Source organism: Amblyomma maculatum, chromosome 4, assembly GCF_055883805.1.
Source record: "Amblyomma maculatum isolate TAMU_Amacu chromosome 4, ASM5588380v1, whole genome shotgun sequence".
Lineage (NCBI taxonomy): Eukaryota > Metazoa > Arthropoda > Arachnida > Ixodida > Ixodidae > Amblyomma > Amblyomma maculatum.
Window position 1 is genome coordinate 102,674,212 of NC_139347.1, and position 27,585 is coordinate 102,701,796.

Sequence of the window (27,585 nt, forward strand, 5' to 3'; positions counted from 1 at the left end):
AAAAAGAAAGAATCCTATGTGCCCTATTGTACCTGAAAACGTCACATTGAATTTCCAATATTTCATTAGTAATAATAGCCCCTTTACCTGTCAAGACCCTTCCATATCGTTATTCATCTGGAAACATTTTGGATGTAGACCGTAATATGGTCTAGATTCAATAGTTTTCTAAAATGCTGCGATGCTCGCAATTTTAGTGCTTGCTGTATTTAAAGCCATCCCTTGGAATGCTATGGCCCATCTGCAAATCGGCGGCCTGCAGGGCAGACAACTCCTTTCTTTTTAAATTTACGCTTCCCGCGGCTACTGAACACCGACACAGACACCTCCTCATCTGCATGACGCTTACAAGGTGCGCGGATGTCCATGTGCTCTAGGCCTTACGATACAAACAAGGCATTCCCCACGAAGCCGATAACAGGAAGTCGCTTGCAGTCAAGCCGATAGCCGACAAAGCACAGAAGGCAAGGCAAGATCCAATGGCTTTGGCTCTGGATGACGCTGAACGTTGAAGTACATATAATTGTAGGTTGCCCTATACACTGCTATTCGGCAAATATTTCATTCCCCTTTCTGTTGGGAGGTCATGACGTAGCTCACCAGTCGTGTCCAAAACGTCCGGCACAACCATAATGGGTTATTGGCCCTAATGCAACCTGTCAGCATAGCTATGAACACAGTTCTGCCCGAAGCGACGGTACAAGGTACATCGAGGCGTGTGGCACTAGCGCCGAACGTGCAAACCCGGCTGCGCGTTGTAGACAGCGGAGGCATTCCTGTGATTATAACTAAGCCGTTCAGGATATTGTGGATGAAGACCAGGTCGAGATGGCAAGGCAAGGGATGCCGTGTCTGGCGTTTATTCCGGTAGACAACCGAGGCGCGCGCCACCGGTGGCGCGGCGGGAGGATGAAGATGATGATTGTATGTACACGTAAAAGAAGAAGATCCTTGGAAGGCGCACACAATTTCCCCGGGGGTCGGAAGCGGCCAGCCTAGCCGCTCCTAAGCAACTGCTGTATCGCGGCGCACAAGTGGCTTCAAACGTGACACATGAACTATCTCAGCGCTACGGTGATGTCGATCGGCTTGGGGATGAATAGGTGTCACTTTGTAGTCCACTGGGGTAGTTTGGGCGATGACCGTGTATGGACCAAGGGAGCGGTAATGAAATTTATCACTAAGGCCAGGGGTGGGGAGACGTGCGTAAAGTAGTACTTCGTCACCAGGACGGAAGGAGACCTCACGATGTATTGAATCGTAGCTACTCTTGCGATCTTCCTGGCAGGCCTCTGTGTTGAGGCGAGCAAGGTGACATCTGGCCACACGGGATACGAACTGGGCAGGTACTGATGTGGAGGAACAGCCGGACGTAGAGAAGAATGAACTGCCGAGAGTTGTGGTGGGAGGGCGACCATAAACGAGGAAAAATGAAGAGTAACCGGTTGTTCGCTGTACTGCTTTATTATAGACGAATATGACGAATGGTAAAATAGTGGGCCAGTTTCGATGATCCGGTGTGATGTACAGTGAGATAATATCCGATAAAATGCGATGAAATTGTTCCGTCAGACCGTTAGTCTGAGGATGGTAGCTTGAAGTGGTCTTGTGAAGGGTGGATGATGCGTCTAGAACTTCGGCAACGACTGTCAATAAGAAGGTCGTTCCGCGGTTACTTAGGAGCACCCGTGGAGTGCCATACCGCAATACAATATATCGCAAAAAGAAATTTGCAACTTCTTGAGCCGAGCCAGTGGGCACAGGTGCTGTCTGCGCGTAGCGCGTCAGGTGATCCACCGCCGTGATGATCCAGTGGTTTCCCAGATCAGAGAGAGGCAGGGGACCATATAAGTCGATTCCGACTACTTTGAATGGTGTGGCTCGACAGGGAAGGGATCGTAAAAGGCCAGCAGGTGGAGAGGTCGGCCTTTTGTGATGTTGGCACAGGGGGTAGGAAGCGACGTATTTAGCTACACTGGAGGACAGGCCAGGCCAGAGGAACCGTCTCTTCACGCGGTCGTAGGTTCTGTGAAAACCTGGGTGACCTGCCGTAGCGTCATCGTGTAAAGCCGCTAGGATATTTGGGCGAAGCACACGCGGGAGGACTGGGATCCAGCGGGTTCCCTCAGGGCAATACATGTAGCGGAGTAGTATGCCATCTTCGAGCTGGAAGTTGCGTAACTGTCGGCGGAGCCTAGCATTGGGTGGGTTCAAAGCGCCATTAAGGCGGTCGATCATGGGACGGCAGTAGGCGTCGGCTAGTTGCTGCGACCGGAGAGCGTGTTTGTTGCCAGAGGCGTCAAACGAAACTGCTGTGATATGCGTCGGAGGAAGAGAGAATCGGCTGTGGTCATAGGAGGAAATACATTGAGTAGAAAAATTGCAGGCTGATGGCGAAAGTGGGCAGCGAGAGAGCGCGTCGGCATCTTAGTGGTGGCGACCCGATTTGTAAACGACGTCGAACTGGTACTCTTGTAGGCGTAGAATTTAACGACCAAGTGGACCTGTCGAATTATTCAGCGAAGACAACCTGCAAAGAGCATGGTGATCGGTCACAATCGTGAAGTGGCGACCATATAGATAAGGACCAAATTTCTGAACCGCTCAGACGACGGCAAGGCATTTCTTCTCTGTAATGGCATAATTCTGCTCAGCTGGAGTCATGGTCCTGCTGGCGAAGGCAATCACTTTCTCACGAGAAGTTGCGTCGCGCTGTAGAAAGCGCCGAGACCGCGACCACTGGCATCAGTGTGCAGGATGATTGGAGCGGTGTCGCTAAAGTGGCTAAGAACAGGATCCGATGTCAGGGCGTGCTTGAGGTTCCTGAATGCAGTTTCGCACTGTGCAGTCCACATGAAAGCACTACGCGCTTTAAGTAGTTCATGAAGGGGAGCAGCAATAGTTGCAAAATGTCTAATAAAGCGGCGGAAATAGGATGCCAGGGCGAGAAAACTGCGCAAATCTGCAGTCCGTTGAGGACAAGCAAAATTCAGAATCGCCACGATTTTTTCAAGGGAGCCGTGTCTGGCGTTTATTCCGATGGACAACCGAAGCGCGCGCCACCGGTGGCGCCGCGGGAGAATGAAGATGATGATGGTATGTACACGTGGAAGAAGAAGATCCTTGGAAGGCTCACAATATTTGGAATTGTACTTACAGGGACCCCTTCCTTGAACATCAACGACATTTCTCGGTGAGCTGTTCCATATGATCCATCGTCCCAGGACACCGCAACTACTAGCAATTTACAGCTTGTAGACTGGACTGTTCCAAAAGGCTTCAGAGTTTGAGATCATTCTGTGCTCCATATAGCACGGAAGCCAAGGCAGGTTATCCTTCCTGTTTTCGTTCCTCGAGTGAAATACCATCCACTTAATGCCTTTTACAAGAAACCCTGCTTAGTCCAATAAGCTTCTGCTTGAGCATACTGTCGTCCAAACGTGACTCCCCGAGGTACTTGGCAATGCAAATAATTTCACGGAGGTCCAAAACCTGGGTTAGTGCGTCGCGAAAATCATTAGAGGACAACGGCAGACATTTGAGGTCCACGTGTGGATAAACGGCGTTGAACAGAACATCACCAGTAGAAAGTCGAGAGAAGACGACTTTGCACGAGTCTGTAGTAGCATTTACATTTGCAGAACACCTCGACAAATGGCCGGTGCGCTGTTACCAACTTGGAGCATATTTGAACATAGCCGTTCGAAACCATTTCTATCGTCGAACGTCCCCATATTTTTTCCTGACTAGCATAACGAAGCTGGCTGCTTAGAGGGAAATGGGAAAAATATAAATGGAACAATAACAAGTAAAGCGAAAAACTAAGACGACAGAAGTACACCATAACCTCATAAGAAATAAAAAATAAACAAAGAACAATTAATGACTAGGTGTCGCGCAACAGAAGCAACAACACTCAAGTGTTGGCATTACTACAGTGCAGTTGTACAGTGGTCTCAAAGTTTTTCCTAAATGCTATCCGCGGGCTCGGCAGTGCGAGATGAACCCTTCACGTATTAAGAACGAAGAAACACGCCGATGAGGAAAGTACATTTCTCCCAGCTGACGTCTGCAATCTTAGTGGCAGGGAGATTTAAATTAAAATTGTTGACTACATCCTATTTTCAGGGACAAGAAAGGAGTGGGTGGTCAGGCAAAGTGGCACCGCGGCTACTGTTTATAGAATGTGAGGAAATCAATGTACATCTAAGGGAGGCATACACAACACTGCATGCTCCCCCTGCTGCCGTGCTCCACTCCAGTCCACAGCATTTCAAAAGTTACGTTGACAGATTAATTTACTGGTATGTCACGTAATATACTGCTTGAATGTTATACTGTTATACTGTTATCTCTCGACTAATACCTTACATCAGAGGCCCTTGAGGTGTATTCGAAATAAATCAATAAACACTCCACACTCCAATAGTGCTATGAGGAAATGGCAAGATTAAAGAATCACACAGTGCAGTCATACCTGGACGCAGTAAATACATATATTCAAAACAGAAACTTCGTCTCGTTACGCAATAAGTAAAAATAACAAATGATATAGAGGCAGTATAATGTTGTAGGCAAAACACACGGAAGTAATAATGTGACATTCACAAATGCATAAACGCATTACACAAAGCTTGTTATCTATATAGCTAAAGCCCGGTTGGGACTCGCGGCAGCTCTTGAATGCGAGTCGCCTCAATAAGCTGTGTGCTTGTTCGGTTTTCTTTACTTGATTGACGAGGGCTATCTTGCTCTGGCCATCTAAATTGGAGCGTACTATGTTTTCAAACCTGCAAACACAGCTCGAAGATTCATGGTGTTAAAGGTAGCAGCCAAGAAAGATTTGCCGCTGTTGCAACAACTTCTCTCACGTGTAAGGAGTCCAGAAATTCAGAAAATAAACCTGCCCACTGCGCAAGCAGTAAATTTGCAGAGCTACAACTTATTATACATTATATTGAGGGTTTTGAAGCTTGGTAACAACGAGGCGATGCGAGTTTAAGATGAACGGAAGCGTGTCTTATACTTCTTCAGTCTACCGGCAAGTTCGTTCAATTATTCAGGTAAGATTCTCTGTGAACATTTAGCAGTAAGACGAATATGGAAATAAATGTGTGCATTAACTGTCCTGATATTTTTTCTTCTCTATGCTGCAAAAGCCACAGGACTAACTGGCTTCGAAACATGCAGTTTAAGGAATTATACCACTACGGCGCGTCTCTTTCAACTTTTGACCATTAGCACGAAGCTGGCCAAAAGCCAGATGGATAGCCGCGAGTAACGCAAAGTCTGATGCATTCCAGTATTTTCTTTTAATTAAAAAAAAACCACTGCAACTGAACTATATCTGCTTTCGTAAACAAGGATATTGAGATCCCTAACAAAGAAATAAAAAAAAAAGCTAGTTCTCAACCATCGACTCATTCTATTCCATTACGCTCTGTGATTAAATTCGTTTTTGACGTGTCAGTAATTTGTTGCTACGCATATCTCATGAATCTTGGGGATCTGCAGTATTTGCGTTCGCTGATGACGTTTTTGTACGTAGGCATTTACTTCGTTCGCACAGCCTCGAGTTATACTACGCCGCATACCACTTTGCACTGGGCCCACTCTACATCACAATTCTGACCTAGAGCAGCTGCGGAATAATAACACGCGTGACGCATGCGCGCAGCGTCGAAACGTTAGTGGGACTTGACAGCATTTGTCCTTGCTGTACCTAGGAGTATGCAGGCTGGAGGTATTCTCTCCTAGTTTGCCGCTTATAGCAGCGCCCGCTTTGGGTATTCGTTTGTGACTGATTTTGCATTTCCTCCATCCGCTATTCAGCTGCGATCACCAAGTGTGAAGTGGTGAGTAGAGAATAATTCGAAGAAAACGTGTTTCTCCATATACTATGACGTGTTCGCAAATTAGTGGCATACGTGAAGTGACATCAAACTTTGGGATATACTTTTCCGCAAACATATTACCTTTCAGTACGTACTGATTATCAGCAGCGAAACGTTTACAAAATATAAAAGGAGCTCACCGCCTAAGCTATATGCTCACTTAGTTACGTGTTTTTTTTATTTACCATCGCTCTGAAGGGTGAATGAAAGCGCTCTTTGGCAGCATAAAGAAATGGTACCGAAAGCAAATACAAGCCTGGTGTCCTTTGGATGAAGATAAATCCATTTGAGAATGTCATGGAGACGAATAATGGAGTCATCACTTTTGAGAATAGGTTTCATAAACATGCAATTTTGGCAACAATATAATAGAAGACATGAAAATTATTTGCGCCCAAAGACTCGTGTGCAGTGAAGCCCTCATAAAGACGTGCGCACACTAGCAGCTGCTTACTACTCTATTTTGGAAGAGTCAAATCTGAGTTATATCTGATAAGGAAACAGTAGCTCTAATATAAAAATTCAGAGTGGACGCGTGAGTGCACTACAGAACACATAACCAGAACTCGTAACATAAGTCAGATTAAAGGTGACATTTTTGGTATGGCTACCTGCCTGGTAAACATTACTAGTAGTGATTGTAATTGTTCCACTATGCTTACCCTAAGCACACTTACCAACTGGACATCCGTTGTTTTATCTTTGATTTATCATGCTGAGGAGCATTGTAAATGAACAGCCGTCATAAACAGGCATTCATCGTTTTGACTGATAACAAATATTCTTCTATATATACCGCAGCACATTTAGAGATGGTTTTTTATTTCAAGCTGAGCTCTGTATTCTTTTCTATGTAGCCTGTGTGGATTTGTCTGGTTCTCCACCCTAGTGGAACAGTTTGTACGTGTCCTCTAACTAATACATTTTATTAGATCGTACACAACATAAATAAAGATATACCAAATGAACAGTGCTGCGCGGACCTACCGTGCACGACTGAGCCGATAGTTGAGAACCCGCTCAGGAGCTGTTTCTCTGGAATCCGGGTATGGCCTCGTGGGATGTCGTTTCCGATCAAGGACGAATCTTAATATAAAAAACGTAATGACTGTTTATTCGATTAACAGCGGTAGTGTGAATTTGTCCTGGCCTCCACTCTAGTGGAACTGTTTGTGCGTGCCCTTTAACAAATAAATTTTATTAGTTTTAAAGAAGTACGTAATTTTTATAAATTGCAAACTCGCTCGCTATACAATGTATAAAATATACCAATATTTATGAAAGATGATAAGGCCCCATGAATCGCGAAACAATAACCGACAATGGGCTTATGAAAAGATATCCGGCAAAAACTTGATATGAGTACTAGTAGGAAAATATGTGGCAATGAAATGACGGAGCACTTGCCACAACTGTGACTGTTTTGATAAATACAAAGTAATTCATATGACAAGTAAGAGCTGCGCTTCTCTAGTATGATTCCAAAGTAAGTGAGTATTCCTTCATTCCTGGGTACAGCACACTTATATGGAAAGGTTCCTTTTGAAAATGTACGAAAGTGGGTAAGGAGCGCTCTAAAGCGTTAAAAAACGTTTAGTAAATATATGCAATTTAATATAAAGTCAGCTATGACGAAAATTGCCATTGCCATGGCGAGGCCTCATCCTTTTCGCTGGGATTGTATGAGTGACGGCTTTAATCAAGGCACTTAATTGCATTATTATCTTTGAGGCCCAATGGTTTTCACAGGTGAAACTGCTTTCATGCAGGATACTGACGTTTAGCTGGCTGTCATATATCGCTCACAGTCGAGTGTCTGAAAAGAAAATTGCTCCTAAGCAAGGCCAGAGTACTGAGTCGCGATATTTGCTTGCGCTCCAGGGCAGCTGTAAGGTTCGTAATATTGGCTACAACTTTACAGTTTTTATACGGCTGCTTGCTCACTCGCAGTAATATTCGGTTGCCCTGTCCGGATCACTTTGTCGCCGCACGGCTGCAAGATAGATTATGAAATGTCCACGTGACATGATTACTCAGCAACAACGAGACCACTGATCATACAATAATGTGCTGACGTGCAAGTGAAACGTTAGTGTATCTACCTGAATGCGTTGTCTTATCAATTATTCTGCATCTTTACACGTCCTTTGCCAGGAATATATGCCGGTCCCAATCCAAGTATCTGTCATGAATGAGGAGCTCACTGAATTGGCCTATACTGAATTAGGGGAAACTCCAGAAGTACAGAAGACGTCATTGGAGACGTTGCGGAATCTCCTTGAAGGTATCCAATTTCTCGCACAATTATTGATGCTTAGCATTACTTCACTAATTCGCTCCGCGTGCGTCATGTGTATATGTATTGACGGTACAGAAAGGGTCCGTACGGTGCCTGTGTAGCTTATATCGAGGATAAGGGCCACAAGTGCTACATCATCGAATAGCTTATGCCGAATATAGTCGAACAGGAATTATAGAAGTTATCTCTTAATTACCGCCAATCAGTTATCAAATAGAACTTTGCGCGCTGCATCAGTCAACTGTATATCGTTGGTCAGCTTATGTAAAGTTCAAATGCAGTGAAGTAACTGTATGTTGTAACAATAATTACTTAACTGCCATTAAAAATTTAACTTCACGCTATAGCATCAAAATCTCATATACCATTGGATGGCTTATGTCGAGTACAATTGCACAAGACTAATTGTAGATATTAATTATTTGCTGTTTGTTGCTCGTAGTTAGCTGTGAATAAATATGAAAATTTTCTCCGCCGTATCAGGTCGTATATCACTGACAAAGTCTCGACTAGTAATGTTCAAAGCCAAACGCAAAACCGAGGGAAAAACCATGTAAAACCGAGCGTTATTCGAGGTAACGATCGTCTAACGCGGCCAAAAAACACGCAACAGAGCCCCAACAATTGCACATATTTCTGACGCATTCACAGCATGCAAGGAGACTGAACTGCCCTGGCAGATTTTCACTGATGAATGATGCTGTTCGTTGTTTTGTTTCCTATCCTGGACAAAACCCACAAAAAGGCAGATGATGAAACATTTCCCGCTTGTTTAACATTCCTAATAAGCCTTTCCTGCTTTAAAACCAAATTGTCAACATTTTCGTCACAAAATTTGGACTTCTTTTCAAGTGCTATACTACTGCAGGACTTCTAAAAAACTATGTACTGATTGATATACATAATGCTGGAGACAAATTGAAGTCAAGCACGAACAGTTTCAAGCATGAGAAGGTAACATTTCACGTGGTCCAAACTGCACGAAATAGTTACGTGGGCTACGTCGCTTGAAACTTCTTAAATATTTAGTAGATACGTTCATAATAATGTAAGTTTGTAAGATGTATTTTTAAAATCTTTTGTTTTTTTTTTAAGTGTAAAATTTTAGACTCACTGAGGTTCACTGATATATCCGCATACATGCGTTTCTTTCCGCCTGTAAGCTGTTTATTTATTGTTTTCTTTTTATAGAAGAGGGTGACCTGCGAATTCCTCCAGATGACATCCTTATTAAGTTTCTTCGCTGCCGCAAGTACAGGGCAGAAGTCGCCTTTAAGACTGTAAAAAATTATTTCCGCTTACGGAGGGACATTCCTGAGTATTTCGAGAACTTGAAGCCGTCTACTATTCCATTTAAGGCAGTTATACAAGATCACAGGCTGTTAATGTGCCCGAAAGAAAAGGATCCTCAAGGAAGAACAGCCGTCCTGCTAAGATCTGGTGAGTTAAATTTGAATTATTTACTGAATAATAATGAAATTGCTAATGCATTTATATTTATTTATATGTATTTATTTATCTATTTCATTGCCCTCAGGGCGTCAGGGCATTGCAGAGGGGAGTGGGGTACAAACATGAAAGTCAAAAACAAAAACAGCGGTAAAATAAACATACGGTATGTTACAAAATATACGGGGTTCAAGGGGAAAAAGCAAAAATGTTACATCTATAACAAAAAAGGGGCATAATATAGTGGCATACAGTAAAGTAAAATAAAGAAACCAGATAAGTGTACGTAAGCAGAACTATTGCAAACAAAGAAACAAACAAACAACAGGAAAAAAAAGCACTCTACGCAGTATTATGCACCTGCAAAAAGTATAAGGACACCAGTTTTGAAAGACTTCAGTGTGAAGAAAATGGCGTAAAAAAAAAAAAAAGATGACAATGCAATGCTATCTTGCATTTATGGCGTTAGCAGGTTAGTTATATCAGCTTTGAATTGAAGATTATCGGATATTTCGACAATAGATCGGGGAAGGTGATTCCAACTTGCCGGTGTGCTAGGGATGAACGAATTATAGAAATGATTGGTGTGGCATGAAGGAACGCCAACCTTATAACGATGGTCGATGCGAGCTGACACGTAATGAGATGGGGTTATCAATTTATTCTTAAAAACAGGGTTGTCATATTATATCTTATGAAACAGGCAAAGACGTAATATATTTCGATGTTATAGCATTGGTAATGATAAACTTGCTTTCATGGCAGTGACGCTTGAGTTACGATGATAATTAGAATGAAGCGAGCTGGCCCGGTTCTGTACAGATTCTAGTTGATGGATGAGCGTCTCTTGACTTGGGTCCCAAATAGATGCAGCATATACCACTTTAGTACGAACTAAAAATTTGTAAAACAGTAATTTTATAGGAATGGAAAAAAAAAGCTGAAAATTGCGGCGTATGTATCCTAGCATGCGATTAGTGTTATTTGTTACATGATTTACGTGCATCTTTCAGGAAAGGGTCGAAGAAATAAATACACCTAGATATTTGTAGCAAGGTACGCATTCCAGGTTGCTAGTTTTAAGACGATATGACGGCAATGTAGTATTACGGCGGGAAACACGCATGCACTTGCATTTATTAGTGTTTAGTTCCAAGTTCCACGTGTTAGCTCAAGCAAGAACATGGCCGATATTGGACTGAAGAATACTTAGTCAGAGTCATGGTTAATTTTGCGGTACATGACGCAATCATCTGCAAGAAGGTTAACTGAGGAGCATAAGTTATTTGATAAGTCGTTTATGTAGATTATAAAAATCAGTGATCCCTACACAGAGCCTTGTGGCATGCCCCAGTCGACTGGACACGTGAAAGAGGAAGTATTATTAGCTTTGACAAACTGCGAACGATCAGTGAGGAAGGAATAGAGGCATGCAAGAACTTTAGTATCAAGTTTAAGTTTACTTACTTTCAGATAAGACAGAAAAGACATTGTCAAACGCTTTTGCGAAGTTTAGGAATATACAGTCAACAACGAAACCCCTGTCAAGAATGTAATTTAGATAATGTGTAAACGATAAAAGTTGTGTTTCACAGGAAAATGACTTGCGAAATTCATGCTGATGATCAGTAAAAAAAGACATTTGACTGTAGGAAAGGTTCAAGGTGAGAGTAAATGACATGTTCCATGATCTTACATGAAATGCTCATTAGTGAAATGGGTCTATAATTATGAGGTGAATGCTTATCCCAAGGTTTGTGCAATGGGGTCACCTTCCCAAACTTCCTGTACTCCGGAATGTAGTCTGTCTGAATAGATTGCCGGAATAGGTTATAAAATATTATAGCACTGTATACTTTAGTCCTGAGCGAGAATTTGGAATTTATTTTATCAACGCCACATGACAAAGAAACGTTTACTTTTTATATTATGTTTTCTACGCCAGCGATATCAAAGTCAATAGGGTCCATTTGTAAAATATCAGTAGATAGGAAGGGGCTACAGGGCCTACATTTTTAGAAAAATCTGAAACAAATGCATTACTGAGAGTATTTGTACATTCATCAGATTGAATTAACTCGTCGCTCGAGTATTTCAGGGGGACAGCGGAAATGTCTCGTTTGTTGACTACGTTCCGAAATTGCCTAGAGTTAGTAGTTAAACGAGATAGTAACGTAGTATTGAAAAAGGAATCCTTGGCATGCTTCAGTGCTTTTTTGTATTCAGTAGCAACGGCCTGATAGGCAGCCCAACGTTCTTGAGTACTTGATCGTTTTGCAGAGGGAAAAATGCGCTTTTCCTTGTTACGCAATTTTTTCAATGATTGATTGAACCATGTCGATTGCCTGTTGGAGACGACAGCTATGCGTGTTATGTATGTATCAGTGAGTAATGAAACGTTTACGTTAAATGGATTCTAGTTTGTATACACAGAGCGATCATGAAAATTAGGTAAGTAATCATCTAAAAAGACAGAGAGCTGAGGGTTAATGGTATCAAAATCAGCATGTTTATATCTCGTTTTATACAGCAGCTCCTAAAAACACGTGACGTTAGGCCCTGATGGCTGCTAAAGCACCCGCGCTCTATTTTCCAATCCAGAAGACTCGAAAATATGACTGCATATGTGACATTGGAGCACACACAGATGCATTTATTAAATCTGGCAGCGACGTCTCAGGCTTAGAAACGTGACACCTCTTCCCCAAAATTCAGTTTTTCTTGTTTGCCTTTTGAGGAGTCCTCTTAAAATTCATATTAATAAATGATTTCTGAATGACTTGAGTGAGATCTTCGAAGAAAAATTAAAAAAAAAACACACAATGGTTTTACTACACGACATGATAGTGCTAAAATTGACGCAGCTCGTGGTTTGCTCTTTTAGCATTTACTTTACGATTGCATTATCGCACTACTGGAGACAACTTAAAGCCATAACAGCGAACCCAGCTGGTGGATCTTGATACTTATCGGGTACTAGCGAAACAAAACAACGCATGCAAAGGAAAAGAAAGCTGTCACTGACAAGCACTTACTCAGAGCCTGTCTGTGCTGACCCTTATTATCTGTATCTGAGCGCTTTCCTTTATTTCCTTTATGTTACTTAAGTCGAATCCAAAAGAAGCACCAATGGTAGGAGTTTGAAAGAACAAATAAAAATGTTAAATCACAAAAAGAAAATTTTCTGTATGTATAATTTTTTGTCCCCCTTAAATGCTTCAGCGGATCTCTAGCTAAACGTGCAGCCATCTCCTAGTCATATGTCTAATCATGTGTGCATAGTACACCTTTGATTACTTGCTTTAATGAGATAGATCTTTAATCTGTTAGGACACGCGGCCAACATCAAGGTGATTATTTATGTAGTTTAGCGTAGAGGGGCTTTAATATATCCTCATTTTCTCAGTGTGTATGCCGAATTTTCTGGCAAAATATTGCCGTCCCAGATAGGCAGTTATGCTATTTCTGGAATTTGCTGAACACTCTTGCAGCTGCACCATAACTCATGCTGATTTCAAGGTTTTCATTTCTGGAATTTCTTTTATCTTGTCAAAGAGATCATGGTTGAAGGGCAATCAAATGAAATTGCACTGTCACCAAAGCCATCTAGGCTCTACAGAAAAATGAAGAGGTTTTCATCTCATGAAACCATTTAGTGCTTTCCTTTGACATGCCTCACTTCAAATAGACCTTCCCTCGAGTTTCTGGGTTGCAATATATTTCTATATCTGCCCCATATCTATACAAACGAACTTTACACGTGTGCCCAACAAAAATTAGGTCACGGCTAGAGGCTTGGGCGCACCGCATAAATACTTTATAATTCTTTTTTTTTCTATACAAATGTAGTTTGAGGAAACAACCCTGGCTCCATTGATTAGACATAACTCTTCCATTCATCTTTTGAGTGATTAACTAGATAATTGGTTGATTGATTCTCGACAGCCGACCGCCTATTCTAGTTCATGGCCGCCGTCAAGATAGCCTTTTATAACTCCTCACTCGATAACCCATAACATCAGTGTCACAGCCACCATACTTTCTTGATGTACATGAATTTTTCTTATGTTATGAATCACCCCGTACTTTCTAAACAAAAGCTTAGGGGTGTAATTGTTTTTCCACTATCCATGCGATATTTGTTTCTCTTCTTTATCTCCTCCCCCGTCCCTTTTATTCAGTGAGCTCATTAACACCGTAGCTGTTTCTGCTACAGCCAGACATCTTTGGTTAACATGTTTAATGTATTTATTTTCTAAATCAGGCATCGCTGCCACCACTTTACCCGGAAAAATGGTCTCGCGTAAACACGAACTCAGACTTATCAATAGTGGATTTTTCATGTCCTTCTTTGTGGTAAACGACTAGATGGGGTTTCTTCGGCCATGCTAAGGATTTTGTAACCTTTACAGATTTGTATCTTAAAAGCTACGAGGAAGGCGCCCGTGCAACTTGCTTAGGCTGGTTGCCTAGCAAGGCGCACGTTGTATATATGACAAAGTCGGTCATTAAAAAATTAATTAAGTATAATTACTTTCTTAAATATTTAGCGAGTTGCAACGTTGCGATACAGGAGAATGTCCGCAATGAAAACTAGTCAAACTTTTAATTTTTCTACTCAAAAATCTCGAATACAAAACTTCAAAGCTCGCTCAGTTCGCTACTCCGCATTGCGAATTGTAAAATGGCATCATGTACATGTTCATATACATTTTCATATACAGTTTCATATACATATGGCATTTGTGCTTTTCATAATGCAGAAGTTGATATAAATTTATAATTAACCATGCGCATAGGTAGGGCACTTCAATACCAAGTAAAATGGGAAGCAAATTCATAGAGCGTTCATATTCGCATTTTTGGAGTTCGATACTTCGAATCGTATTATCGATTAAAAAAACAACATGAGAAGTTGGCCCATGATCAACATTGATGACTTTTAGTTTCGCAATATTTTGTTCTCACCTAAACTCAAATATGAAAATTAGGTTAAATAAATTCGCGCCGTTAATTGTTAAAATGGTGTGCTGTAGCCTAATTTTTGCTTTACAATCTTGTCGCCAATATTGAACACATATATGGCTGATAAGAACTGCAGAAAAATCTATGTGCGGTAAAAGAAATTACCAGATCTAAACAAAATACAGCAAACAGCACTGTGTCTTTTCTTTTTAGGTTCCTGGAAGCGGGAAATCTGCAGCATGGACGAATTTATGAGGTGCAATATAGTATCGGCAGAGTGCCTTCTTCTTGACTACGAGACTCAGGTGTTAGGAGCGGTGATAGTCGTTGACCTCGAAGAGTTGACTATCCAGCATCTTGTGGAGCTGACGCCAACATTTCTTCGTAGAGTGTTCGCTATTTTACAGGCAAGTCAGAGAACGAAATACTTGCGTCTCTTCGTACTTGCAATCACAGTTCTCGTGTTGCCCGAGAAAAACCATTTAAAACAAGTAGATATCATTACGTTCCAAAAGAATTCATTCTTTTGAAACTACTCTGCATTCTCGCATATGGAACGCTTTCATGAAGACAAAAAATAATTAATAAGCATTACGTGAACTTGAAATGAAGTATGCAAGTGCAGTGGTGCGGCACTGAAAATCTCTAAATATTTCGTACTGATCGTTTCAGTAAATTTTTAATGTATAAACAAGTAGCGGGAGATTTGCTGAAGCAAGAACATCCACAAAAACATTTAGGACTGTCTGCGTGTCCGAAGGCGATGCCTAGCTCGTATGATGCGCTGCCGTGAAGGCCCCTCCCTACGTCTCTTCTTGACCGATAGCGAGATGTGCAACGTGACCGCTAGCGCGATGCCCTCTGTAGTTTTCTTGCTTTTCCGAAAGCGTCCTCTCACCATTTTCATCTGAAGGCTCCCGCTGGTTAGGTTACGTTATATGTAGAAGCGATTAAGGCATACAGTTGGAGGTACGTATCTGTTGTCGGTCTGAACCTCTACATCAAGCCAGCCTTCAACTCACATGTATGCTAAATAGGCAACGAAATGGTATGACACCTTCCAAAACACTGCGCGCAAATCGGCTCCATAAAAATATTGATACGAAAGACAAGAAACCTTACGCACATGAGGATCCATCCGACAGTGATGCCTTCAGCCGTCGGTCAGCTTTATAGATACCGCTGTTTGTTAGCCAGAATCGCTCCAACAAATAAGGAAGCCAGACAGATTTTCATGTAACGCCTGTGTCATATCATGTTAGTGAAGCTTCAAAAAAATTGAAAACAAAGGCCACATATTAACAAAATTCGCATCAAGATTGCGAGATATTTTTTTTTTAGAATTGGCATTACGTCCTAGAAAATTTGTGCATAATGTTTTGCGCTGGAACACTACGGGGTTTCTTTCTTTAATAATGGGGGTAAACCACACACATATGAAACGTCGGCTAGAAGTACCAAATGTCTTACCCAGTGTTCTTAGGTAAAAAGTTCAAAAATATGTGATGGTGGAGAAAACAAAAACATTATGCGACATTCCCTTGCTCATTGTAGTGGCTGTAATGGCTGAAGACTGAGAATAGGGATCCATCGCGCCAGCGATGAACAGCGATGAAATGCACAATTGCTTGGTCGCTGACGCATTGTCCATTATTCCTTCCAGGCCTGATAGAAAAACCGCACGCTAAATCCTAATTGCCGCGAGCAGAAAACAAAAAGTGTTGTGCAACATTCCTTGCTGTTTTAATAAAGCCTACATGAGCATCGTGAGCTCTTAGACCTAAGACATTTCCGTGCCCGTAAGCAACGACAAGGTGCTACTTTTTCGACCAGTTACCACATTCGCCGTTTTCCTGCCACACTTGGTAGACGTTCAGCATGGCGCCAATATTTTCTGACGTAGTACTGACCCCTTGCCCACTGAACACCTGGTAGACGTTCAGCATGGCGCCAATATTTTCTTACGTAGTACTGACCCCTTGCCCACTGAACACCTGGTAGACGTTCAGCATGGCGCCAATATTTTCTGACGTAGTACTGACCCCTTGCCCACTGAACACCTGGTAGATGTTCAGCATGGCGCCAATATTTTCTGACGTAGTACTGACCCCTTGCCCACTGAACACCTGGTAGACGTTCAGCATGGCGCCAATATTTTCTGACGTAGTACTGGCCCCTTGCCCACTGAACACCTGGTAGACGTTCAGCATGGCGCCAATATTTTCTGGCGTAGTACTGACCCCTTGCCCACTGAACACCTGGTAGGCGTTCAGCATGGCGCCAATATTTTCTGACGTAGTACTTACCCCTTGCCCACTGAACACCTGGTAGACGTTCAGCATAGCGCCAATATTTTCTGACGTACTACTGACCCCTTGCCCCCTGAACACCTGGTAGACGTTCAGCATGGCGCCAATATTTTCTGACGTAGCACTAACCCCTTGCCCACTGAACACCTGGTAGACGTTCAGCATGGCGCCAATATTTTCTGACGTAGCACTGACCCCTTGCCCACTGAACTTTGCCTCCAATAAGCCGATCCTCGTACTTCCTCCTCGCCCATCAGTCTAAAAGTCGCTTTCTTGAGCAATGACTTGCTCTTGTGGCCGCATAGGATGAAAGTGTGGCTCAAGCTTTTATTTATTTTTTTTTTCGTCGGTGAATGCCAAATTGCCGGCAGGCACGCTATCTGCCGCTGCTGTGATGCTGGTTGTCTGCTGCATGTCTGGCCAGAACGCCTAGCCGAAAAACCCAGGCAGGTGTATCAATGTCCGGTTATGAGAGTACGAGAGATCATTAGAGATCGGTAGAGGATCTAATCTGGTTGTACACTGTAAGGGGTGTGACGGGCGCCATCCTTCTCTTACACAGACTTTTATTTTGGATGCCCATCCGGCACAGATTAACCGGGAAAACATTGAGGTCAGGCATATCATTCGATTGGGTGAAAAATGTGTTAGTGAACCGTCAATCGCTTTAATGAGGTTGAGTTTCTTGAACGTGGTGTGTGTGTGGGGTCATCATGATTTGTTTTTTTTGTTTGTTTAATGTGCGGTTTGGTGCTGCTTGGGTGGGTTATATATACCGTGTTTTTTCAATAAATTTCAGTTGCGAGTTCAGCGCCCGTCCTTGTTTGTTCTTCACATCCGTCCACGTCTGTAGCGCTGTTATTCCATCATGTCACCATAGCAACTCGCCCAGATGTCTCTTCTACTACAAACCCGCCGTGTGTAGCGCGCCTATTAAGCGCACGAACGGTCGGTCAGTGCCCCTGGCTTGCAAAATGTGCTGTATGCAGCCTGCGGGGAGCAAAACGGCTGCACAGAGGAGAGTGCATGGCGTTACTTTCAGGATCAAGTTATTTTAGTGCCCACGAATGCTGTGACTGCGAGTGAAACGATGCCAGTTTCATGTTACGTTTCAATTGAGAGTTACTGTACACTCAAAGACAGCGTACATAAATGTTTCCATCGGACTGCCGCTAATTGAACTGTTTTAGGAAGGGTCTGTAGTTTATTATTTATTGGGTTTAACGCACCAAAGCGACTCAGGCTATGTGGGAAGCCATACTGGCGGACTCCGGGAATTTCTACCACTTGGCGTTCTTTAACGTGCATTGACATCGCGCAGCACATTGCTTTTCGTCTCCATCTGAAAGCGACCGCTGCGGCCGGGATTCGATCTGGTATCCTTGGGCACAGGAGTCGAGCGGCTTAACCACTGCATCACCGCGGCGGAGCGTTCTGGGAAGATTAGCATTTCTACAAGACGCATACAGTTTGTGCCAATTGGGATATCTCATTTTCGCTGTCTCAGAAACTTTTCTTTATTCTTAGGACTGCCTTCCTGTACGCATCCACAAATTGTACTTCATCAACACGCCGGTTTTCTTTGAAGGCATTTTCACGGTCCTCATTAGGCCGTTTCTTTCGAACAAGCTAAAAAGCAGAGTAAGTATGAACACTACGTCATATATACCTGTTCCATCTAAACACTCGCCTAATGTAAGTGAAGGGGCTGAAAATTTATAGAGTGGTACTCGGATACCAATTTTGTTTATCCATATTGTTTATTAGTGTAATGTAAACAGAGCCACAAAATGTCATTACAGTAGGGAATTATGGAGGAACAGACAGGAGACTGCCATAGAAACAATGCAGCTGGGACACGTGACCGGGGAAGTTCGAGAATTACAGATGTACAGGGAAGCAAAAAAGGAATCTTCGATAATATCCAAAATGACCTAAAGAATCGCCTAATCAATTCACTTGTAGGCCTTGGGATACTTATAAACGTCCACCCTATGGGAACATTTCTTCATTTTTGGACGTTGCTTAAGCTCTAGGGAAACACAGGAGCATGAATGCGCAAACCGCTGTCAAGGCCAGTCTTGCTATGACAAGCAGATGAAAAAAAAAAAAAAAAAACGCGGTTAATTAATTGTACCAGCTGTTTCTTTGCTGATCATCTATTTATTTTTTTCATTGTACTTAATCTATTACGCATCAGAAACTCGTGGCACTGATGAAAGAGCGGCTAACAGGGATTTAGGATTGCAGCTGGTTACGGCAGCTTCTAAAGACGATATGTGATGCGGAAAGTAAATATTGTGAAGCAGCACGATGCACGCAAACCCTAATGTAATAAAGATAACTCCATCTATCAGTTGTTTCCACCTCAGCTTCTTTCAAGCTCAGGAGCTGAATGGTCTCGTGAATTACAATTCATTTGCAATAATTGATTTCTCGTTTGTGTTTGAGATCGAAGGGCAACAAATTGTTTCTACTTTCTCATTTTCCACTTGCAAACATTTTCCCTCCCCGACAAGCATCTTGACTACCGTCAATGCCCCGAAATGATTTATTGGTTTACTTAAACGATATTGCCAATAAGGTTGTGGCTAGCATTAGGAGCGACGTTGTTACCAGCGTTAAATAATCGCTCACTACCGTGAGGTATGCTTATGTGCTTAATAAAAATGTAAATCTATGCATTCCCATTGACGAATATTATTTTTTTGGGCAATCACAGAGGTTAGAAATGATCACAGTGGGTTGTCCTTGTCTCTTTTGTCCTGCCTCAGGTTCAAGTTCTCAGGACCGGCATCGCCGAACTGCGCGACATCATGCCCACTGCGCTGACACCCAGGGAATTCGGAGGGACCCTTGAAGACTTCGACTTTCAGAGCCAAGAACGTTCTTTGCTGGAGAAAGAGAGTTACTTTGACATCATTACCCAGTATGGGTACGTTAAGGAATAAAGTGCGCGTATGTGCAAATTTAAAAACAAATACAGGAGAATTTTCGCCAAAGCGCAAAATACAAATCTGCTAACAAGCATCACGAAATGCATCGAATGCGCCTGATAAGCCAATGCATGCGTCATTCCTACGTTCAGGTCACGCCAAGACGTTGTTCAGTCGTGGTTCGTGGTGCGTGAAGTCTATATCCGACATTCGAACATAGGCTATGAGACGCCTTACTCGGGGGATCCGGAATTATTTGGCACCGCTTGGGGTTCTTTAACATGCTCTGACATCGCACAGCACATTAGCGACTATTTTATTTCACCTGCGTCGAAACATTCTACATCAGCGACCGAACGGCACCGTTATTGAGTCACCCCGGCGGGTATCTGGTATTTATTGGGGTGGAGTCCCATATCAACTCTGGACGGATATGAGACATGGTAAAGCAGATATTTGCAGAGAAGGTAAGTTAGCACTACAGGTATTATTTTAGTTGCCATGCATGTGATTTATAATCTTCGCAAACAGAACAATTTCGTTTTCTTCGCGCTCCTAAAGACTTACTGGCTTCATCAGAACAACTAGTTCTCCTTTATGCTGGTGTGCGCAACTTACCTTCCTTTTCTATGACTTTAGGAAACGTGGGTGGAGAAGAGGCTAATAAGAGAATATTAACGTTTTGCGCAACTTCATCTAATGCCCTTTAAGCTAACAAAGCACTCACTCAAAAATAAGTTTCAAATGAGAGAGACCTTTCTCTTTAAGTGTTTTGAGGGTAATAAAACCCTTTGCAGCGCAGCAGATGTGCGAGGTGCTCATTGGTCACCTCATCACGTTTCCTTTGAAAGGCTATAGATGACTGCTCTGAGGTGATCCTTGATATCTCATTTCGCTAAATATAACAGTTTAGTCGAAGGCGCAAATCCTTTGTTCGAGTGCGCAAGCAACAACATACAGCTGAATATATTTAAGTTCATTTTTCTCGTCTCAATGTCATGTTTAGAATTCCTTAATCGGCCAGGTTGCGCTGACAAAAAGGTCAGCTTGCTAAAAGCTATGTTTTCACATTTGTTTTTGGAACGAGAAGCACCATTACGCCATGCTTCGCCAAGGTCACCGACGGATATATTTTGACCGTCAACCCGGAGGAGTGCCAAAGTGTGCCGTGAAGTCATACCACGTGACACGCCACAGCTGCTATCGCTTCGCCGAGCGCCAAACCCAGCCTGATCAGCTATGGCCATGTGACGAACCACGTGACTCGCCACTCACTTAGAGGGAGAGGGAACCTGTTTCCCTTAAAGGTCCAGTGTCCAGGGCATGACCTTTTAAGTAAAGGAGCCCAATGTTTCTATCGGGTACCGGGATAGTCTGTGTAAACTAATACAGCGATACGCGCGCTGCAAAGCAGCAAAAATACAAATCAAAGATCTGTTATCCTCTCCTTCGGGAAACCAGCTTCCCTGTTCTCTACGCTGGCCCGTCGAGCCGCGGGGCTGACGTCAGAATAGCAACGACATCCATTGGTCCGTCTCGCTGACTGACGGATGAAGGATGGGCGTACACGACTAATTGCGTCCGCCGCTCGCTGCGCGTTTTTACCTCTACACGGCAGGACTGTATGCGGCGGCTCGCACTCCCTCGCCAGTTTCATTTTCGCTCACGCAGAGTACCACGCCCCACCTCCCGCCAAACGCATAGGAGGAAGGGAAATTTGGCTTGCGAAGGCTAGACGACCGGGCAGGAGTGTGAAAAACCTCTGAGAGGGAACGGAAGGAGAGGAAAACGCAAAATCGGTTAATCGCGGTGATTGTAACTGCGTTATTAATTGCTCTTTTAAAAACGTTTTGCGGCCTTGCGTTCTGGGGCCGAAGTCTCAAAGTCACAGGAGGAAGAAAATATTTCCACTGGAAGGTGGACGGTGGCCCTTTAAGAGGGAGCGCTGACGGACAGCTGCTGTGTCAGCGACTTCAACCACCGCTTCGACGGAGACTCGAGTTGAACCTCTAACCAAGACCTCTAACTTAAAACCTCTAACCAAGACCTCTAACCAACCTGTAACCAAGTGTAACCAAGAGTAACGGAGTTTTCGCTCTGTAACAAGGTGCAGAATAGGTAAACCTCAAGGATATTGTTTTTAGTTTACTGCGAGTTGCTTGCAACAGCCACCGGTATATCTTGTCAAGAAAAGTAAGATTATTCTATGATAAGAGCGTACTTTGCAAGAAACGGAAATCAGTCGTTTAAAGCACAAATCAACTTTTGTGGCCGAGTTGGTGACGATTTTTCATGATTCCAGCACTAAATACTGGAAAATAGAGGAGAACAAAACAAACCGCTACGTTCTGTCCTCCTCTCTTGCTCTGTCTTTCGCACTGTTACTATGGCGTATCGTTTAAATGGATTGTTGCAGAAGCATCAAAAATGTTCTCTGCGCTCTGCTCTATGCCAAATCATGGTTTCTTGTTGCTTATACAAAATTTTGTGTTCCTCTGTCTATCGGGCTCTCAAGGGAAGTGATGCACGTTATTAAAAGCCGGCTCGAATGTTCAGTTCGGCCTCCATAAAAAGACGGCAACAGCAGCATAGTTGAATTTAATTGTCACACATACTGCCAAAACTTTCTTTTTCTCTGCTTTATTAGTTATAGGCGATCTGACCATAAATACGAATGAGGAGTAAATACATTAAAACATCTTAACTCCTCGCCGGGGCATCGCAGTGGCTAAGGCACTCGTTTACTGTTCTCAAGGACGCGGGATCGAATCCTGGCCTCGGCCGCCGCTTTTCGGTGGCGGCGAAAAGCAAGGCACTCGGGGGCTGTGCGATGTCAGTGCGCGTTAAAGATCCCCAGGAGGTCAAAATTACTGGAGTCTTCCACTACTCCGTCTGTCATAGCCTGAGTCACTTTGGGACGTTAGACCCTACAAACCAAACCAAACATCTTAACTATAAAACTCAATGCAAGACACGCCCTCGAAGATGAGTACAAACGTGGCGTCCGATGATGACATGTGCGGTTACTATACTGCGCAGTGGCACTTCGGACCGCAGCCGGTATTCAGTTACGTTAAGTACATTCCTTTGGTTCACAGCTTGGTACAGTGGTAAGGACATATAATTTCCAACTGCGTGGTCGTCATTTTTGAAAGCGACGGAGCGAAACAAGGTGCATGACACGCGTAGTAAACCAGACAGTTTGTATTTCGTGCCATCGCCCTGCACACTTCATCACGGGACGTTGCTTTTGTCCCGAGCTTCCTGCACGTTATAGAACTGTATCGCTTTCGTACGGAAAAAGCGTCACAGTTCCACCCGCCCTAAGATATTAGTAAATAAGTTTTGCTTCGTTTAGAAAATTGATGCGCGATTACGTTCTCTCAACGGTATGAATGAATGGATGTAATGGTCCTAATGGATGGAATATAGGAGCGTCCCCTTTGAAACGGGGTGGTAGCAGTTGCTATCATGTTTATTGTTTTCTCCTATATCTTAATTATGGTTTTAGATTGGTTAACTATACAATCATTCTATTTATTGAATTGTTGTTTCTACATTACTGACATTATGTCACTTTTCTGCATTTAAGCCACCAATCTTCCAGTTGTTTTTTGCTAGCTTCCACCGCAGGTTCATTCACCCGGCCACTGGTATCTCTAAACGACAGAGGTTCAGGAAGAATGACTGCGCCTGCATCGACTTCCGGATGAACACCATTACATTCGAGTATAATATGGTCAATTGTTTCACTGGAGTTACCACATACTGCGCATGCGTCATCTTCATTGTTAAACATTTTTTGTAGCTGCGTGTTCCAATGCACCCTGATCTAGCTTCAAAAAGTAGGGCACTGCCTCTTGAGTTATCAAAGAAGGCTTCCTTCCTGATCTGCCTTTTCCACTTTCGGTATAGTTCCACACTGTGTTTCTTTTCCATCGAATTTATCCAATTTTTACCTTCTGTGTTTTTCACCTGTTTTTTAACGCTCTTTATTTCTTCGTCCTTGTGACCAGCATACTTACTGGTTAGTTTCCTAGTTATTTTCCTCCATTGTGAGTCAACGCTTTTTAGGTATAAGTATTTAAATACTTTAGCTGCCCATCTGTTACTGTCCAATTTCCTCAGGCGTTCCTCATATAATATTTTACTCTGAGCTTCCCGTACTTCGAAACATCCCCAGCCCATATCTCCTTGTACCGCCTCATTTGTGATTTTGCCGTGGGCACCCAGTGCTAATCGTCCGACGGCTCTATGATTTATTTCTAATGTCGACTATACCTCTGATTGTAGTCACCAAACCTCATTTCCACAAGTAAGACAGGGTACCATAACTCCTTTCCAAATACCCCTCAAAACCTCATACCTATTGTATACCCACAATTCCATATGCTTCATTATCCCGGCATTTCTTCGCCCTTTTGCCTTAAGTGATTGCTCATGCCTTTCAATGTATGCCAATCATCCGTTTACCCATACCCCGAGCTATTTATATTCTGTTACTCTGTTTATTTCATGGCCTTGTATTTAAAGACCCTGATCAGTTGAGCCATTGAAAATCATCAGACCCGACTTAACTGCGCTAAAACTGAAGCCTAGAGCGTCCCCTTTGTCTCGGCAATACTTAACTAGAGTTTGCAATTCTTCCTGGCTCTCTGCTAGCAGTGCAATATCATCTGCATACATTAAACCTGGGTGGCGCTGCTCTACCGCCTCTCCGCCTAATCTATATGACAAGTTAAAATCTAGGTTACTTTTTTGTATCCTCCGTTCCAGATTTATCATATAAAGCATGACCAGCAGCGGTGGTAGAGGACAACCTTGTCTTAATCCTTTGCATACTTTGACAGCTTCCGTACTTCTTATTCCTTCCCACGTTATTTCTACTTTGTTATCCCGGTATATTTCCTGTAGGAACTCTGTTACCTCATGATCGCTACCTTCTTCTTTCAATATGTTCCACAGGAGTTCCCTGCTTACGTTGTCGTACGCCCCGTTTCTGTCCAGGAAGGCCAAATACAAAAGTCTATTTTCCACTCTAGATATTTCGATGCATTGGGTAAGCACGAACAGGCTATCATCTAAGCGCCTACCATTTCTAAAGCCGTTCTGAAGTTCTCCGAGTATCTTGTTACTTTCTACCAATGCTTGCACCTTTAATTTCACCGCCTGCGTGGCCAACCTGTACATAACAGATGTTATGGTAATCGGCCTGTAGGATTTTATAGTCATCCTTTCTCCTTTCCCTTTATAAATCAAATTCATTTTACTCTGCCGCCAGCTGTCCGGAATTTGCTTATTCGTTATGACTGTTTCCAGAGCTTTTAACAACGTTTCCTTACTTCTTGGACCAAGTTCATTAAGTACCTTGATCGGAATTCCATCTATTCCTGTAAACGTGTTTTTAAGAAAATTTGTTTCGGCCTTTTTCCAGTTTAGATTGGTCATTTCTAAGCTGCTTTATATTCTGCTATCTTCTGTTGCTTCCTCATTTGCGGAGATTACCCTATTGTCGCTCCTAAATGACTGGGCTATAACTGATGCAATGCAGTTCACTGCGTTATCTCTCTTTAAGCAATTTCCTTCGTTATATTGTATCCGGTCCTGCTTTCTTTGATTATTTTTATCTAGGCCGCTTATATGGTTCCAGAATTTTCTTGGTCCGCCTCTAGTGGCACCGTATATGTCAGCCGTCCAGCCATCGGTGGACTGCTTTATTTTACTCTGGACGAGGGCCTGTACATCAAGTTTCTTTTGTCGATATGATTCCCAATTTTTTGGATATTTCCTCCTGAGGTACCTGTGCTTTCTTTGCCTCTCGGTGTTTCTTTGAAGCTGCCCGTCGTTTTTCCATGGTTTCCCTGATTTCCTTATTCCACCAGCTCTGTGGCTTCCTCTCTCCATTTCAGCGGCTTGCTACTTTAACTTCCTTAATTTTTTTCCTTATGAGTAGTTCTACCTGTTCATAATTCCAGTATTCCGTGAAGCTTTTCTCTATTGGTTCCTCTAAGTCTGCTGCTATCTGCACTATTTGATCGTCTTTTAATTTTGCGTTTACTTTTCGTCTAAGTTCCATTTCTCTTTTCATCAAGGACCATATCTGCATACCAATACGTTTATGATCACTTCCCAGACTACACTCCCCTTCGTCGTCTATTTCCATTTTTGTGACCTTGCTATAAATTCCCTGCGACATTAGAGAGTAGTCAATGGTCGTCTGCCTGTTGCGGAATTCCCACGTGATTTGTCCCTCGCATTTTGTTTCTTTATTTACTATAACTAGGTCGTGTCGCTCACAGAAATCTATAGCATTAGCTTCCCGTTACAATCCGTGTATCCATCCAGATCGTCGACGTGGCCGTTCATGTTCCCCAGTAGAATAATATCGGCCCCGTCTCCAAACTGGCTTATATTATCTCTGAGACATTCAACAAGATCCTTGTTTTCTTGCCTGCATTGATGTCCTGCTCCTAAATAAACAACCCCTAGCCATGTCCTTATGCCGGCAATTGTTCATGAAACCCAGATATGTTACAAAATGATTTAATTCTTTGCCAATTTGTTCCCTGGTGTGTCAACATACCTACCCCTCCACCCTTTTTTTCCGTTCTCGTTCTGTTGCACCCTTCCCAGACGTAGCCTTCTATAAACGGCGAATCTTCTAGATCCCTGAGATGAGTCTCGCAAAGAGCGTACACACCAATTTTGTCATCCTTCAACTGCTGTTCTATCTCTAGCCATTTCGCTCTTTTTCTACCTCCTTGCATGTTTATGTAGCTGATCCTAGTGTTAAAATTCTTTTTTGTACTTTTCTTTCTCGACCTCCTCCTTGCCATTTTATTGGGCTCAGCCTCCGTTATTACACTTTCTTCTGCTTCACCTCTAACTACATAGTAAAAAAGGGTCCTTTAAGCAGCTTCACCCGGCGACGGATAGGTGAAATGTTGTAAAAATGAATAAGAGCGCATTTTAGCCTGCCGCACCCGCTGCTTCAGTGGCGCATAGGTTTGACACTATACTTACCTGAACTCTGAGCGAATAAAACATCTGTTCGAATTGTGTAAGCGCAATTTTTTTTTTAAATCGCAACGTTAAATTAAGCTACTAAGTGCTCGCCTGGGTTGTGTTCCCCTTTAGATTGATTAGTGTTTTTAATTCTTAACATCTGCAAAGCCAGCCCTGAACAGAGCCACGAGGCGACGGTATGACAACGCTAACACTATCCAATTACTTTCACCGCAATCATTACTCGCCTTGAGTGAGTGTATGAACACCTTTAGGTTGCGTTCAGAGGCACCTCTCGGTAACAATCGCCGTTTAACCCACTGAGAGGCAACCAGTGAGGAAAAGGGAGGAAATTACGCAAAATTGATATGGCATCGTCTCGCTCACGGCTTCATCTCCCCTTTGGTTTAGCCAGCCAACTGGAATGATTAAAAGTTAGTCAGTTTCAGTTATTTGGTTTTATATAGAGAAGAGTTCCGCCGCTTTTGGTACCCACTGCGCTTGAGAGTTTGTTACTGCATATATGTTTTTTTTTTATATAACAAGCTCGCTATATTTAGGGACTTTTAGCGGGTGTGCTGAAGCCCCTTTGTGCAGAGCGGTCTTTCACGTAGGAGCATCTTACAACTGTAAATAATTAGAGAAGAATACAGGCAGCTTTTGCTTCATACCCTCATTGCGAATATTAGCTATTGCCATTACAAAAAGAAACTACCCCGCTAATTATA

The 27,585-nt window shown here is 42.9% G+C and overlaps 2 protein-coding genes across 2 annotated transcripts in view; both read left to right on the top strand.

Annotated features, from left to right (window-relative positions):
- The first annotated feature begins 8,081 nt into the window (after window positions 1-8,081).
- On the top strand, window positions 8,082-19,867 carry LOC146191886 (alpha-tocopherol transfer protein-like). Its single transcript, XM_084600390.1, has 5 exons — window positions 8,082-8,178; window positions 9,385-9,633; window positions 14,821-15,014; window positions 18,444-18,557; window positions 19,691-19,867. The coding sequence occupies exons 1-5, from the start codon at window positions 8,082-8,084 to the stop codon at window positions 19,865-19,867; spliced, it is 831 nt and encodes a 276-aa protein (XP_084456516.1).
- Window positions 19,868-20,292: 425 nt separating this feature from the next.
- LOC146191887 (alpha-tocopherol transfer protein-like) overlaps window positions 20,293-27,585 on the top strand; it is a 41,585-nt gene continuing 34,292 nt past the window's right edge. The window contains exon 1 of the mRNA XM_084600391.1: window positions 20,293-20,319. Within this exon, the coding sequence (XP_084456517.1) occupies window positions 20,293-20,319 (27 nt within the window). The remainder of the gene's footprint in view (window positions 20,320-27,585) is intronic.

What these genes read in the sequence shown, in the direction of transcription:
- LOC146191886 (XM_084600390.1), top strand. Translation starts at nt 8,082, where the DNA reads ATGAATGAGGAGCTCACTGAATTGGCCTATACTGAATTAGGGGAAACT. An exon ending in GTTGCGGAATCTCCTTGAAG is followed by an intron (nt 8,179 to 9,384) that starts GTATCCAATTTC and finishes TTCTTTTTATAG; the next exon opens with AAGAGGGTGACCTGCGAATT. An exon ending in GAGTGTTCGCTATTTTACAG is followed by an intron (nt 15,015 to 18,443) that starts GCAAGTCAGAGA and finishes CTTTATTCTTAG; the next exon opens with GACTGCCTTCCTGTACGCAT.